General features: G+C 36.3%; 1 protein-coding gene across 1 annotated transcript; it reads left to right on the forward strand.

Annotated features, from left to right (window-relative positions):
- The first annotated feature begins 7,937 nt into the window (after positions 1 to 7,937).
- On the forward strand, positions 7,938 to 13,434 carry LOC140746251 (uncharacterized). The gene is made up of 2 exons (XM_073078317.1): positions 7,938 to 8,023; positions 9,714 to 13,434. Exon 2 carries the CDS (start codon positions 9,720 to 9,722, stop codon positions 13,212 to 13,214), a length of 3,495 nt encoding a protein of 1,164 aa, XP_072934418.1. The 5' UTR covers positions 7,938 to 8,023; positions 9,714 to 9,719; the 3' UTR covers positions 13,215 to 13,434.
- Positions 13,435 to 15,002: the final 1,568 nt, after the last annotated feature.

Raw genomic sequence — 15,002 nt, forward strand, 5'->3', positions numbered from 1 at the left:
CACCTTTGAAAATATTTTTTCAAATAACTCTCAGGCGCATATTTTCAAAACGTTTTCACCGTTATAGCAAGTTTATATATATATATATATATATATATATATATATATATATAATTTTATATATATAAGGCAGACGGGCTGCCTGATGGAAAGCAGTCACCGTCGCCTATGGACATTTGCAACACCAGAGGAGTCGCCAATGCATCGCCGGCTTTGAAGGAGAGCTCTTTTTACACCCCTCTTGAAGAGCCCCATGTCATAGTCCTGAGGGAATACCTCAGGAGGAAGTTCATTCCACATTTTGCACGTACGCGGCAAAAATGATCGACCAAACCGGACCGTGGAGGACCGCCACAGATCCAGTTGATGTGGATGGAACTTCATCCTTCGGCGAGTGGTGCGATGAAGGAAAGGCGACGTAGGCACCGGATCAAACAGTTCCTCAGAACACTCACCATTGTAAAGTCGAAAACGATTAGATTAGACGAAGTCACGATTAATTTGTAATATGTGCTTATTACTAACTTTTGCAAAGTCAGAGGTACATGCCTGTGATCTCGAACCTCGAACTCCTGATTAAGAGGCAGTTTCACCCTAAGTTATCATTGCTACATTTTTATCTATAAACTTCCCGTATGAAAGTTTTTTGACTGACCACAACTTCTTGTAGCGAAGATAATGTATTACAAAAACTGTTTCTTTTCCTTATCTGTAACTATTAGCAACGTTTCGTTTTATCAATTTGCCGCAAACTATCCAGTAATTACTGAGCAGCGTCAGACAGTGAGTGACAACCCGCCCGACAAGTGGGCGAACGTATGGAATTCGGAACTACTTTAATGCGAAATTGATTACTAAAATAAAGTTAAAATCTAGACATAAGTATATTTTACGTTACCGTTTCTTAATACATACCTACATATTAATATGCTAGGTTTGATATATTTGTACAAGTCGCCTTACTACATTACATACTTATCAAATACAAATTATAAAATGTTTTTATAGTATCAATCGGCCTTTCCATAAACCCGACATTATCTATACTAATAATAATATTATACAAAGGAAAACTTTGTTTGTTTGTTTGATTGTAATGAATAGGCTCAAAAATTACTGAACGGTTTTAAAAATTCTTTCACCATTCGAAAGCTACATTATCCACGAGTAACGATTATCCACCCACGAGATGTGGGCGTATAGACGGATGCTTCGCATGGGTTGGACTCAAAGAGTGACCAATGAAGGTTCTTCGACGGGTGACCCAAAAACGCGAACTTTTGCAAACCATCAAGCGCAGAAAAGTTGCGTACTTAGGCCACATCATGAGACATGATAGATACCAGTTGCTTCAACTAATTATGATGGGAAAAGTAGCTGGCAAAAGGAAAGTGGGTCGCTGAAAGAAATCTTGGTTGCGCAATATTAGAGAGTGGACAGGGATAGCGAGTGCTGCCCAACTATTTCGCCTCGCTAAAGATCGAAGGAAGTTTGCAGAATTGACGGCCAACCTACGCTAGTCGGAGAGGCTCTTTAAGAAGAAAAAGAAGAAGACATTTAAACTAATAACGTTTTAAGGATTAAGTTTTGATTTTCTTTTATTTATTGGACTCAGCTACTTACACCTATAGGTAATACATATTTTTATGTTAAAAACAATTTCAAACATACAAAAATATCAAGTTGTATAAAAAACACATTGTTTACTTTGTATATCTTATATCTTATCTACGAATATGTACCGATTAATAAAAGTATTGCCCTTGCGCAATCTTTTTAATATATTATGGTAGTTTTTATTTGACTTGTATGAGTTTAACAAAATATTCTTAGTTGATACTTTTTTTAAAGTTGCACCTTCCCTCACATTGCTTTGTTATTGTTGGTTACATAGATATGATGAAGAATTTTCGGTTGAAAACTCTCATATTTTTTCTAATGACAATAAATTATACTAAAGTTTGTCAATAACTATCAAACGAAAAAACAGAATATCGGTTAACAAAGAAGAGAAAAATATTCTTAATTGTTTTTCTTAGCCTATTTTCGAGATTAAAGATGTATTATGAAGGTAAAGGAATATTATGGTCACCATAATATTACTTACTATTAAATATTTTTACTTAATACGTTAGTATTGCGTTTAGTTTAAGTCGCATTAAACGTTAATCGTTACTCGTTACATTAAACGTTAATATGTATATTTTCCGTTGATTATTTCATTGTTGATAAAATTTGGTAATATTTATAAATAACAAATGTTATCACTCCATATTATTGTCATAAATAAGTAGACGATAATAACCTATTCGTCGACGGAGAAGTAATAGTCTATTATTATAATTTTTCAATGAGACCCAAATCTAAATAAGTTACGTTCATTACAAATTTTGAACCCTTATATATCATAGTTTATAAGCAAATTATCCTTATATTCTTATCCTTGTACTCGGAGTTTATAAGCAAATGATCCTTATATTTTTATTTAGTGTATGTAGGCGTAAAACAAAACTACTAATTGCGCAATGTTTCCAAACGACGAGAGCATCGCCGGGCCTGTTGGGTATTTGTAGCAAATCGGGGATATTGAGTCCTGCATCATTTTTGAAAATGACTATAAAATAGGTCATTGTCAATGTTGCCGATTTCCGATTGCTTTCGCAACCTGTCTCTCAATAGCTATTGTATTTGTTATAATGATAATAATACTTACATTTAAATATACATAATTCGAGTATATAGGGAATAAAGGTTTATAACTTTCATTTGAGTGACTTGGCGTAGTTTTTAGCTTTTACTTCTAAATATTTGAAAAAAAAGGAAGTCTACAGATATTATACCTACTGAAGTTACGGAGTGCACACACGAGGCGTCTCACAGGGAAGCTTATTATTTTTTAGTTTATTTCCTTAACACTATCCTTATCAGTACTTTGCTCTATTTTTAATTTAATGTTTGTAAGTTAGAGTATTTAAATACTTAATTATCTTCCAATTGTGTTTAATTAAAAGCTTAATAATCTTAAAATCCCACAGACTTATATCTAAAAAAACAAATACAGGTCTGTGTAAAATACCTTATATAATAGAACATTTAAAATCCTTGTCCGAAGTAAAGATAAGTAAATAACCCTTACCAGATTTCTAACTCCACACTAAGATTCCCTTTTTTTTTGTTGAGGAGGGGGAAACCTTCAAAAGGTACCCAGTGTCGTGGGAGCGACACGACGTTATGTAGAATTTTTACCGCACTAAAACCCCCCCGGTGGCCATCCATTCACTATCTCTTATCTACTACGACTACTTAATCGTAGAACAAAATTCATAATTCGTCATTAAGATATCTGAAACGAATTTGCCTACAGTTTTGAATGTGGTTATATAGGTATTTAATATGATATATATTCATGACATACATATCTACAATTCGTTGTTTTCTGGTTTGTATTTCTGATTACGAATAAGAGGTAGCTAGGTATGTATATAGACGAAAAGTTAAGTTATGAAATATTTTTGGATACAGTATTAATTATGCTTATTTCCAGCAAACAACTATGGCACCGGAGATACTTGAAGGTGATACTTTGGGAGAAAAAAAAAACGATATTACATTAAATTTATAAAACACAATCATACATGTCTTCAAAAGATGGATCGCAGGAAATAAACAAAATCAACTACAATGAACCTGATCTATACAACTTGTACAAAATAAATATAGCTGCCAAGAAAAAAAACGTTGAATACATCATGAAAATTCTAAAATGTGAAGATATGTTATATGTTTCAAGAGCCCTTAAACAATCGTTGTGGCTTATCACTGATAAAGAGTACGCACACATTATTAACTCTGATTATTTGTACTCCCAACTACTGCCGCAAATGACTTCAAAGGCTGGGAATAAACTAAGTTTAAACATACGCTTAAACTTAAGGGACGAAGAACGAGTTGAAAAATTTTACAATTATTACGAAGACAAGAAAGAATTAGAAACGGTTCTAAAATGGTTACCAAATTATTCTACGTCATTCATAGAAAATTCCGTGGAAAAACACGCTAAGAAAATGCCACATGGCTTAATACGAAAACTTTGCGAAAAATCATTTACCATTTTAGAAATATGTGTTCGAAACATAGACGGATACGAGAGGCGGCAGTTACTTTCAAATGCTACATTTTTATTAAATTTTTACGCTGAGCAATATGTCGATATTGTAAATGCTCAACATCCATACTGCATACCACTTTTTAGTCCTAAATACACTCAGATAATTATGAAGAAGTGCCCTAACATTATAATCAATAATTTCGAAAACTTCGTTGGAAAAATTAACATACCTACATTTACAAAGTCTTTGAAGAAGGAAGACGTAAAGGATTTTGTCCTAAAACAACCTAACCTAACCTAACCTAACCTAACATTATAATCAATAATTTCGAAAACTTCGTTGGAAAAATTAACATACCTACATTTACAAAGTCTTTGAAGAAGGAAGACGTAAAGGATTTTGTCCTAAAACAAGCTGAAAACAAAAACTTAAAGTCATGGTTTACCTTTGAAAATGTAAAACATTTTATTGCTCGCATGCCAACTGAGGGTCGTTTTGATCTAATAAAACGTACATGTATCGAGGCAACTCGTGAAACAGATCATGTTTACGATTTCAATGCTTTAGAAGACGGATTTCGTAGTTGTACAGATTTGCGCCATTTGCCACAGCCTTCACTGACTTAAAAAAAAATCGCATGGAATCAAATGCTAGTGAAAGAAATGCTATGTTTGCAGTGTTGATGATTTGCGCCGGTAAAAAAAAAATTTAACAAAAAAATAAAACCGACTTCTATGTCACTACAAAGTAAAAAATAATGGAAATAAATGTTGGTTTAGTACATATTTCTGAAGTCGGCGCTCAATATATTTCGTTTGATAACGGCGTAAACAGCGTGTCCAATATGAGCACCGACTTCAGAAATATGTACTAAACCAACATTTATTTCAATTATTTTTTACTTTGTAGTGACATAGAAGTCGGTTTTATTTTTTTGTTAAATTTTTTTTTTTCACCCTTTTTAGTGATGATATGCTAACGTTTGTATTAATATTATGTAAAATTGTATAAAGGTGATCATGAATAAAGGTAAGGTCTGAATTCATACGGATTGGACCCACCCGCTCGCAGGGCGCTACCGCGCCCTTCTCGCTTAGTTTTACATTGTCTTATATGTTCCAACCTAACCTAACCAATTCAGTACAAAACACTATAGGCGAGGCTATATGAGATACTATACACTACTATATTATTGGCTAGATTAGGTTGGAACAGAAAAGTAAATAAATCAAACTAGGTGGTAAAACTCTGCGAGTGAGTCGGTCCAATTTACCTTAAATTAATAGTTAAAAAAACTACAACGTATTCATTACTCATATTTTATATTTGTAAGAAGTAATCCCCCTCGGCGGTGCCGGACCAGTCCACAACGTGGGCAGCAGCGACGAGCAGGTCTCGATTGAGCCGCTTCAATGCCCATCGACGTGGCCGGTCTTCTGCACTGCGGGCATCTGCAGCCGGGAGCCGTAACACTACGTCCACCAATATGTGGCGATGGTCAGACAACGTGACTAGTTCGTCGGCCACCCTCCAGCCCGTGATCAAGCGCTCAGCAGAGAGAGTCGCCCACGAGAGGTCTACGACCGACCGGCTTTTTTCTGCCTCACCTCGGCTATACCTAAATCCTCCAGCTTAATTTGGCTCTTAGCGGTCTTCATTACCTCCGCGTATGTAATGTTTGACCCCTCGGGCACCGTCACAGTAACGGCCGCCGACTTCGGCACACGCGGAAGCTTCTGTTTCGCTGTCTTCCTCTTACCGGCCCGGCTCTTTTTGGGCCCCTGGGTCGCCGGTGCCGGTACAGCTTTGACCGCAGGTCGCCGCTTGGAGGCACTCTTTCTGCGCCCGCAACTCGGAGATTCGGGTCGGGTCTGGAGGCCGTTCTTTCGCCCTGGCTTTGCGCCCCACTACAGTCACCCACGTCTCCGCTTGCGCGGCTGGTGACGACGCGACCGGACGCTGCAGCGGCGCCTGGGCCGCTGGTGGACGCGCAGGTGTGGCCTTCCGTCCTAGGGGGGGCCGGATCGCTCTGCTGGGGAAGAGCTCGTTCTTAAAGGACGCCAGCTTTTTATCTATAATGGACCCGATACGCTCCATTAAGGCGTCCTCTCCATTTCCGACCCTCCTTTTTTCAACACGGGGCAGCTCAGGTCTAACCGTAGTATTCTCACGGCATAACTCATTCAGTTCCGCCGTGAGAGCCTCCATCTTCCCGTGCAGGTCAGCAAGCTGGGAACGCAGTGTGGCATTTTCTTTTTCCAGGTGTGCAGTGGTCGCCCGCTGCACAACCTCCGTCGCTGCTGCCTGCACGTGGCGCACTGCCAGTCGGATGGCGCGCACCATATCGCCCTTCAAATTTCGGGACTTGTCCGCGACCTTTTCAATAATCTCTAGGTTCTTAATTATGTGAGAACCTAGGTCGCCAGTCGGCTGCTCGGTCAACTCCCGGCTCAGTTCTTCGGCACTCGGGAGAGAAGCCTTCGCCCTCGTTTTGGCTACTGGAGCCAAGGGGACTGGAAAGTTGTCATCCCTGCCGGCCTGAGGCTTCACCGACCTCTTTTTGGGCCGTTAGCCTTCACTGACATTTGTCGGCAGCGCTCTCTTGCGGGCACCAGCCGACGTGACTGCGGACCGAGTCGACACGGCCGACATCAAGGAGCAGTCCGAAAGTTCGTCTGCGTCCGATGAGACGGTCGGTGTAGGCGAGCCAATTCTTCTACTTCTACGACTCGACCGCAACTTTCTCGTCGCCGCTTGTACAGCAGGCGTCAGTCCAGTCTCATTTTGCATCTCGGAGTCCGTTGTGGGATTGCGATTGTCGTGTTTACGGAGGCCGGCGGATTGCCGACCTACGAGGCAGTTGTTGCCCCCTCCAGAGTACGTGGGGCAGCCCTCCGCCGTAGCAGAGGGGTGGGATTCTCCCTTTCGGGTACCCACCTGGAGACCGTTTTCGCAACTAGCCTGTTCCATGTTTGCGTCTTTTTTTAAGGGGTGAGCTCCCCTGGGCCGCTCTTAGTCTGGTCCTTCACCCTTCGCCTTCCGGTATGAGTAACTCTGCCGTATAGCCTCGGGGATCATTAGGACACGCAAGCCCCCCCACCACGACAAGGTGGCAAGGTACCTCCAGCCTACACCACCTACTTCTGAAGGTCATATTGGATACGCTGTTTACGCCGTTATAAAACTAAATATATTGAGCGCCAACTTCAGAAACATGTACTAAACCAACGTTTATTTCAATATTTTTTTACTTTGTAGTGACATAGAAGTCGGTTTTTTTTTTTTTGTTTTTTTTTTCTTATGTCAATAAATTACACTAAAGTTTGTCAATAACTATCAAACAATAAAACAGATAGACAAATAAGAGAAAAATATTCTAAATATTTTTCTTAGCCTATTTTCGAGTAAAGGTGTAAGTATTATGAAAAACAACAACAACAACAAATAGGTACTCTTTATTTGCACACCACAATACTAGGAACACATAAAATAATATTACAAACGGTATACAAAAAGGCGGTCTTATCGCTAATGAGCGATTTCTTCCAGACTATGAAGGTAAGGGAATATTATGATCATCATAATATTACTTACTATTAAATATTTTTACTAAATACGATTAGTATTGCGTTTAGTTTAAGTTACATTAAACGTTAATCATTACGTTAAGCGTTAATATTTACATTTTGCGTTATTGATCATTTCATTGTTGATAAAATTTGGTAATATTTATAAATAAAAAATAGCAACCCTAATCTGATGACGCATACACAGTACACGCAGTATATATACCGGTTCCCTAATACACAGAGTACTTTATTATCCCTAATAGATCGGTCTATCTCTGCTCTGGCTGTGTTTACTTGATAGACTGTAATAATATTGTAATATAACGCCGTACTTGTTTCGCACCGGTGAGTTTAATTTATGTATTTATACAATTATTAATCCAAATTATATTAGTAAACGAAATTTTAGTAATTATTTCATATGTATTTAAGATAAACGTATCGTCCATGAAGTTCTAACAGTGTGTAAGTCAAAAATGTCTACTTTTCAGGAGAGCAAAAAAAACTGTCTAAAATTTTAATAAGCTACATTTGAGGTAATTTTTTTTGGAAAAAGTATTTAAAATCAAGTTATTGAGACCATCTAAAATAGTCACACGGCTATTTTAGATGGTTTGTTTTATTTATAATGATTTTTGTTTTTATTCCCCATTTTTTTTGTATATATGTACATAAATATTGTTTTGATATATGTATGTAAATATACTTTCTTATGAATAATGTAATATAGATTCATAAAACCATGTAACATAAGTTAATAAAATGTTATATTTAGAATCGCAAAAAAAATAGACCTAAATCTAAATAATGTTATTTGTAGTTATTACGTTAATTAAATTTGAAGCTTAATATAAAACTCAGTGTTTATCCTTATATTTTATTTAGGATAAGTTGGAGGAAAACCACTTATTGCGCAATGTTTCCAAGCGATGAGATCATCGCCGGGCCTGTTGGATATTTTTAGCAAATCGGGGATATTGAATCCTGCATTATTTTTGAAAATTACTGTATAATGGGTCAATGTCAATGTTGCTGATTTCTAATTGCAACATGTCCCTAAATAGATATTGTATTTGTTATAATGATAATAATGCTTACTTCAATTTTTAAACATATTTCGAGTATATTAGGAAGAAAGGTTTATAACTTTCAACCGAGTAACTTGGTGACGTTGTTTTTAACTTTTTATTTCTAAATATGTAGTTGAAATTGAATAAAAAGGAAGTCGGTAGATAGGTCCCTACTGAAGTTACGGAGAAGTTTAGTTTATTTCCTTAACTACTCAGTAATTTGCTCTATTTTTAATTTAATGCTTGTGAGTATTTAAATACTTACTTATCTTCCAATTGTGTTTAATTAAAATCTTAATCTTAAAATACCTTATATAATATAACATTTAAAATCCTTGTCCGAAGTACCAGATATCTAACCCTATACTAAGATTCCCTATCTCTTGTCTACTACGAGTACTTAATCGCCGAACAGAATTCGTAATTCGTCATTAAGATATCTGAAACGTTTTTACCTACAGTTTTGAATGTGGTTATATAGATATTTAAAAGGCAGTGATAGCCTGGTGGTTAAGAAACTCGGCCTCTCGATCGAGGGGTCCGAGGTTCAAATCCCAGGCACGCAACTCTTAGTTTTCGAAGTTATGTGCGTATTAGAAATTAATTATCACTTGCTAAATGGTGAAGGAAAACACCGTGAGGAAACCTGCATACCTGAGAGCATATAAAAAAAACATCTCAAAGGTATGTGAAGTCTTCCAACACGCACTTGGCCAGCGCGGTGGACTATGGCCTATTCCTTCTCATTATGAGAGGAGACCCGTGCCCAGCAGTGGGACAATAATGGTTTGCTGATGATGATGACGATAAGATATTTAATATGATATATATTCATGACATACATACAATTCGTTGTTTTCTGGTTTGTATTTCTGACTAGGAATAAGAGGTAGGTAGGAATGTGGACGAAAAGTTTAGTTATGAAATATTTTTTGATAAAGAATTAATTATATGTTTATTTCCAGACAACTATGGCACCGGAAATACTTGAAGGTGATACTCTGGGAGAAAAACATCGATATTACAATAAATTTATAAAACATTTGTCGTCAAAAGATGGATCCCAGGAAATGCAAAAAATAAACTACGATGAACCTGATTTAAACAACTTATATAAAATAGATATAGCTGCCAACAAAAGAAACGTTGAATACATCATGGAAATTCTAAAATGTGAAGATATGTTATACGTTTCAAGAGCCCTTAAACAATCGTTGTGGCTTATCACTGATAAAGAGTACGCACACATTATTAACCCTGGTTATTTGTACTCCCAACTACTGCCGCAAATGACTTCTAAGGCTGGGAATAAACTAATACTAAACATACGCTTAAATTTAAGGGACGAAGAACGAGTTGAAGAATTTTTCAATTATTACGAAAACAAGAAAGAATTAGAAACGGCTCTAAAATGGTTACCAAATTGTTCTACGTCATTCATAGAAAATTCCGTGGAGAAACACGCTAAGAAAATGCCACATGGCTTAATACGAAAACTTTGCGAAAGATCATTTACCATTTTAGAAATATGTGTTCGGAACATAGACGGGTACGCGAAGCGGCAGTTACTTTCAAATGCTACATTTTTATTAAATAATTACGCTGAGCAATATATCGATATTGTAAATGCCCAGGATCCATACTGCATACCACTTTTTAGTCCTAAATATACTCAGATAATTATGAAGAAGTGCCCTAACGTTATAATCAATAATTTTGAAAACTTCGTTGGAAAAATTAACATACCTACATTTGCAAAGTATTTGAGGAAGGAAGACGTAAAGTATTTTCTCCTAAAACAAGCTGAAAACGAAAACTTAGAGTCATGGTTCACGTTTGAAAATTTAAAACATTTTATTGCTCGCATGCCAACTGAGGGTCGTTTTGATTTTATAAAACGTACATGTATCGAGGCAACTCGCGAAAATACCGACGCAGAACATGCGAACGATTTCGTTGATGTGGAATATGGGTTTCGTGAGTGCGTAAAATTATGTGCTGCATCATCAAACGTTCCAAAATCGAGCAATGAAAATATATACAGGTGGTACAGATTTGCACCATTTGCCACAGCCTTCACTGACGTAAAAAAATTAATTCGCATAGAATCAAATGCTAGTGAAAGAAATGCTATGTTTGCAGTGTTGATGATTTGTGCTGGTCAAGATTTGCAAAATGTCCAAACAGTCCTGCAATATTATCGGGTTAGACACATTAATGAGCCATTTAAGTTTAAAAGCCATTTTGTAAACATTATATTAACTCATTCAAACTCGCATAGATTTGACGACAAAACATGGGGTATTCTCAACGATATTTTCTGTAGCATGGAGGTATATAGCGAAAGCGAAAACAACGTTCAATCGTGCATAAAACATATTATAGTGTACAAAGTCGTAAATGGTCTAAAAGTTCCTGATATAGTGGAAAAGAAATTTGAATTTGATAGCCTCAAGTCATTACAAAGTAAATTAAATGAAGGAGAAAAAGATAAAGTATTCAATTACTTGTATCAATATATGATTACCAAAATTCAAAATAATCCGGTTACAACAGAGACAAATTTCAAACAATTTAAAAAATACATCAGAGATATTTTAAACTTCCTCGTAGATTGGAACAAAGATCTTTTAGATTATGGTTTAGTTTTAGAAAAAATCAGGGAGTTAATACAAATTAAAGTTGATAATACTTGGAATGAAGACTTATCTGACATATACAATGTTAAAAAGTCTTGGCGCAAACATATGTTTAAAGAGTGTCTGCTATTGCAACCTAACGAAGAAACTCTTATTAATGCGCTTAAACACGACCCAAAAATATTGGATTTATCTACAATATTCCAAAATGACTCTACATCATTTAAAAAAATATTTTACAAATTACGAATTTATTGGCCTCTATCTCTCGCCAAAACTTTCGAAGACGTTTTTCTCAATCAACTTGACGATCAAACTAAACGTAAAATCTCAGTACAAGGACTATGTGTTTTACTACATCAAAACCATTTAAATGAAATAATAACAAAATATAGACCAGAAAATACTAAGATTAACTGGGGCGAAACAGACGAATTAACTCTCAGTATACAAAAATATTTAGCTAAATATATGTATTTAGCTAGGCCGCAACCACCTGTAGAACTTTTACTGTTATATGCAAAAGGAGATTACTTACAATATGCTCTGCCATCAGTTCATTCAATTCTAAGTAATATGAGTGTCGTTCAGAGCATAGAACATGTACCAAAGTTTCTTGATGCGCCGGTTTCGTTGCAAAAACATGGCCTTCAGTTTGCTTTTACCAAACTAGAAACTGAGGAGCTTTTAAAAATATGTCTCACTACGTGGAAATGTAATAAAAATGCTTCAATACGCGCTACTATTTTCAAACTCATTTTTGACTTATTATGTGAAGAACAAAATGAAACGATGATTAAAGAAATTTGGTCCGTACTTAGTACGTTTATTGATACATTGACATTCGATGAAAATAAAATTATTTATGTCACCTTAGGAAATGCAATAAAAGTGCCACTTTTAGTTAGAGAAGCTTATTGCATAAAAACTTATAATTACCTTAAATCCGTACCATCCATAGCAAACTGTGATGAAATTATTGAATCGGTAATGAATGGTACATTAGATATAATGGAATCCATAGATACAAATTTTATCGCAGAAGTAATTAACGCCTTATTAGATGATGCATTCAAAAAAGGTTATTTTACATTAACCTATATAATATCAGCTTGCCTACTATCCGCAAAATCGGAAACCATCCAAACGCAAAGATATGAATTAATTTGGAAGCCATTGTTTTTAAAATATATTGCTCTTTTAGAAGATCACTTGTGCATAAGGTATTTAAAAAATGGCTTTAACAATATCCTAGAAGCCTTACATAAAAATGTACAAAACATAGTTTTCAAAAAAGATATGATAACACCTACAAAACTTTTTGAGGATATTTATTGTAATTTAATGGAATACTATTCGATAGCCGATTACTACGAGATGATAACAACATGGAAACTTGCAGCGGAATACATGAAAATTTTTGAGAAACACAGAAGGGAAGATATTGAGACTGAAGGAGATGATGATATGAAGTGGAATATCGTATGCTTAAAGACAGCGCCTGAGTTTGGTAAATTGTGTATGGAACAATTGAAGGAAGATATGGTTATATTTTTTCCGTCTATTTACAGGCTCTTCGCAAGAGCTCTGAAAGTAATATTTCAAAGATTGAATTTTAATTATGAAACCAAATTTACAATAATGAAAGCAATTCAAATACACGCTGACATTGTTCAAGGCCATTTATTGGTGATTAAAATGCTACCCACATACCTACACCTGGATAAAGATAAGGAGGAAAGATCCAAAATATGTGAAATATATTGGTCTTGTCCATCAGCTGAAGTCGGAATGTATTTTCAACAGTTTCTACGAATGATTGAGTAAACTGTGATGTGAGATATGAAAGATATGAGTAAACTATATTTTGCTAAAAAGATAATTAATACTTGTGTTTTGTCATTGTCATTTTTAATATTATTTAATGTACGCATTTAACTCTTAATGTTTATGATGATGTTTAAATTTACTTATTGCTATGTGTTTAAACTAATCATGTGTTTAGAGTTAAAATATAAATTATAATATATTTTGATAAAGTATTGGATTATTTTATTACCGTTTTATTATTGACAAATCGTTAATAACAATTTATTTTAACTATAAAGTTGTTATATTAAATAAAACAAAACAAGATGTAATCACATGTAATGTTCTAACATTATTATAATTGTTAAATGTCTACAATGATAGGATAGGCATTTAAGGAAAGATGTAGGTAATAGTTACACTCGTAGGTATGTTTTGTTTAATATAAAAATATTGGCGGTTCGAGGAACATATTTCTGCCTTGTAACTAGGTTACAGACCGCTGTACCTATTCTGTTGTAACTTTTACGGGTGTGGTAAGATGGGTGTCATTCCCACATAGGCGGGGATATTGCTCATATTAAAGAATATCCCCGCCGACGCCGACGGTCGGCAGCAGTCGCCATAGACCGTCGGCGAAGATAAAAAGTTAAAATAAAAACGAACAAATACTTAAAATACATTATTAGTGGCCCAGACTTAAGTCAATCAAGATAAATACAAAAAGATACTTCATAGATATAACTTATAAATAGAGACGAATTAGCAAATGAGCATGTAATTCACCTCATAGCTAGTCATAGATTGACGTAGCTTGGGTGGCAACCCTATTTTTTTGGTTTTCGAGGGGGAAACCTTCAAAAGGTACCCGGTGCCGTGGGAGCGAGACGGAGTTATGTGGGATTCTTACTGCACTAAAACCCCTCCGGTGGCCGTCCTCGGCGCTATATAGAGGGCTCCGGGATCTCCAAAGTAACGCAATTGGAGTCCTCTTAGCGCATTGCCCCGTCTAGCTCCGCCCAGGTGAGCTTGACGCTCGCCACACCGTCTGGTGCGTACGACGGTATGCGACCACACATACCGCCGTCGTTCCCGGGGCCGCTGGCCGGGCGGTTCGAGCTTCCACTCTTGCCATCCGCGACCCTAGAAGCCTCCTTTTAGTCGCCTCTTACGACAAGCATACAGACAGCAGACAAGGTCCCATAAGTACAGGGACAATTACGTGATTTCACCTAGTATATTTGTATTGCTTTTGTTTACACATATGTCGATGCAGGGCGGTGTCGTTATAATATAAATTACACCAATTTAATCGACATATGGTGTTCTTCCGCATTGTATCTGACGAGTCTAATGTTTTTAACATTTACGAAATAATTAATAAAGTAAGAACAAGGACACACAAGAACACTTTAATTTAAGATTAATTACGCACAATATGTCGTACTAAGGTACCTGAATGAATTACTTATTAGGTAAAGCAAGTGTATGTAAATGTACGAGTAGCTGAATATTGTTTTAATAATAAGTTTTTTTTTTATAATATAGGAGTAGCAGACGAGCATGCAGTCTACCTGATGGGATGTAGCTACTACCGCCCATGGACATCTGTAATCAACCCCAGATAGGATTAGATATTCCTACCTAAAGTCGGCCACAGATGCGCTGTTACCCTGAGGACTAGGCTGGAATGGCTCCGAAAAGTCTGTCTCTTTACCACACCTTTCAAAACGGAACACAGCAGCGCCTAACACTGCTGTTATTAGGTAGAAATAGGTGTGGCGGTGGTGCCGCCGGAGTCGAACC

Source organism: Epargyreus clarus, unplaced genomic scaffold (genome assembly GCF_041222505.1).
Source record: "Epargyreus clarus isolate Ecla_fem2 unplaced genomic scaffold, WU_Ecla_fem_2.2 ptg000012l, whole genome shotgun sequence".
NCBI lineage: Eukaryota > Metazoa > Arthropoda > Insecta > Lepidoptera > Hesperiidae > Epargyreus > Epargyreus clarus.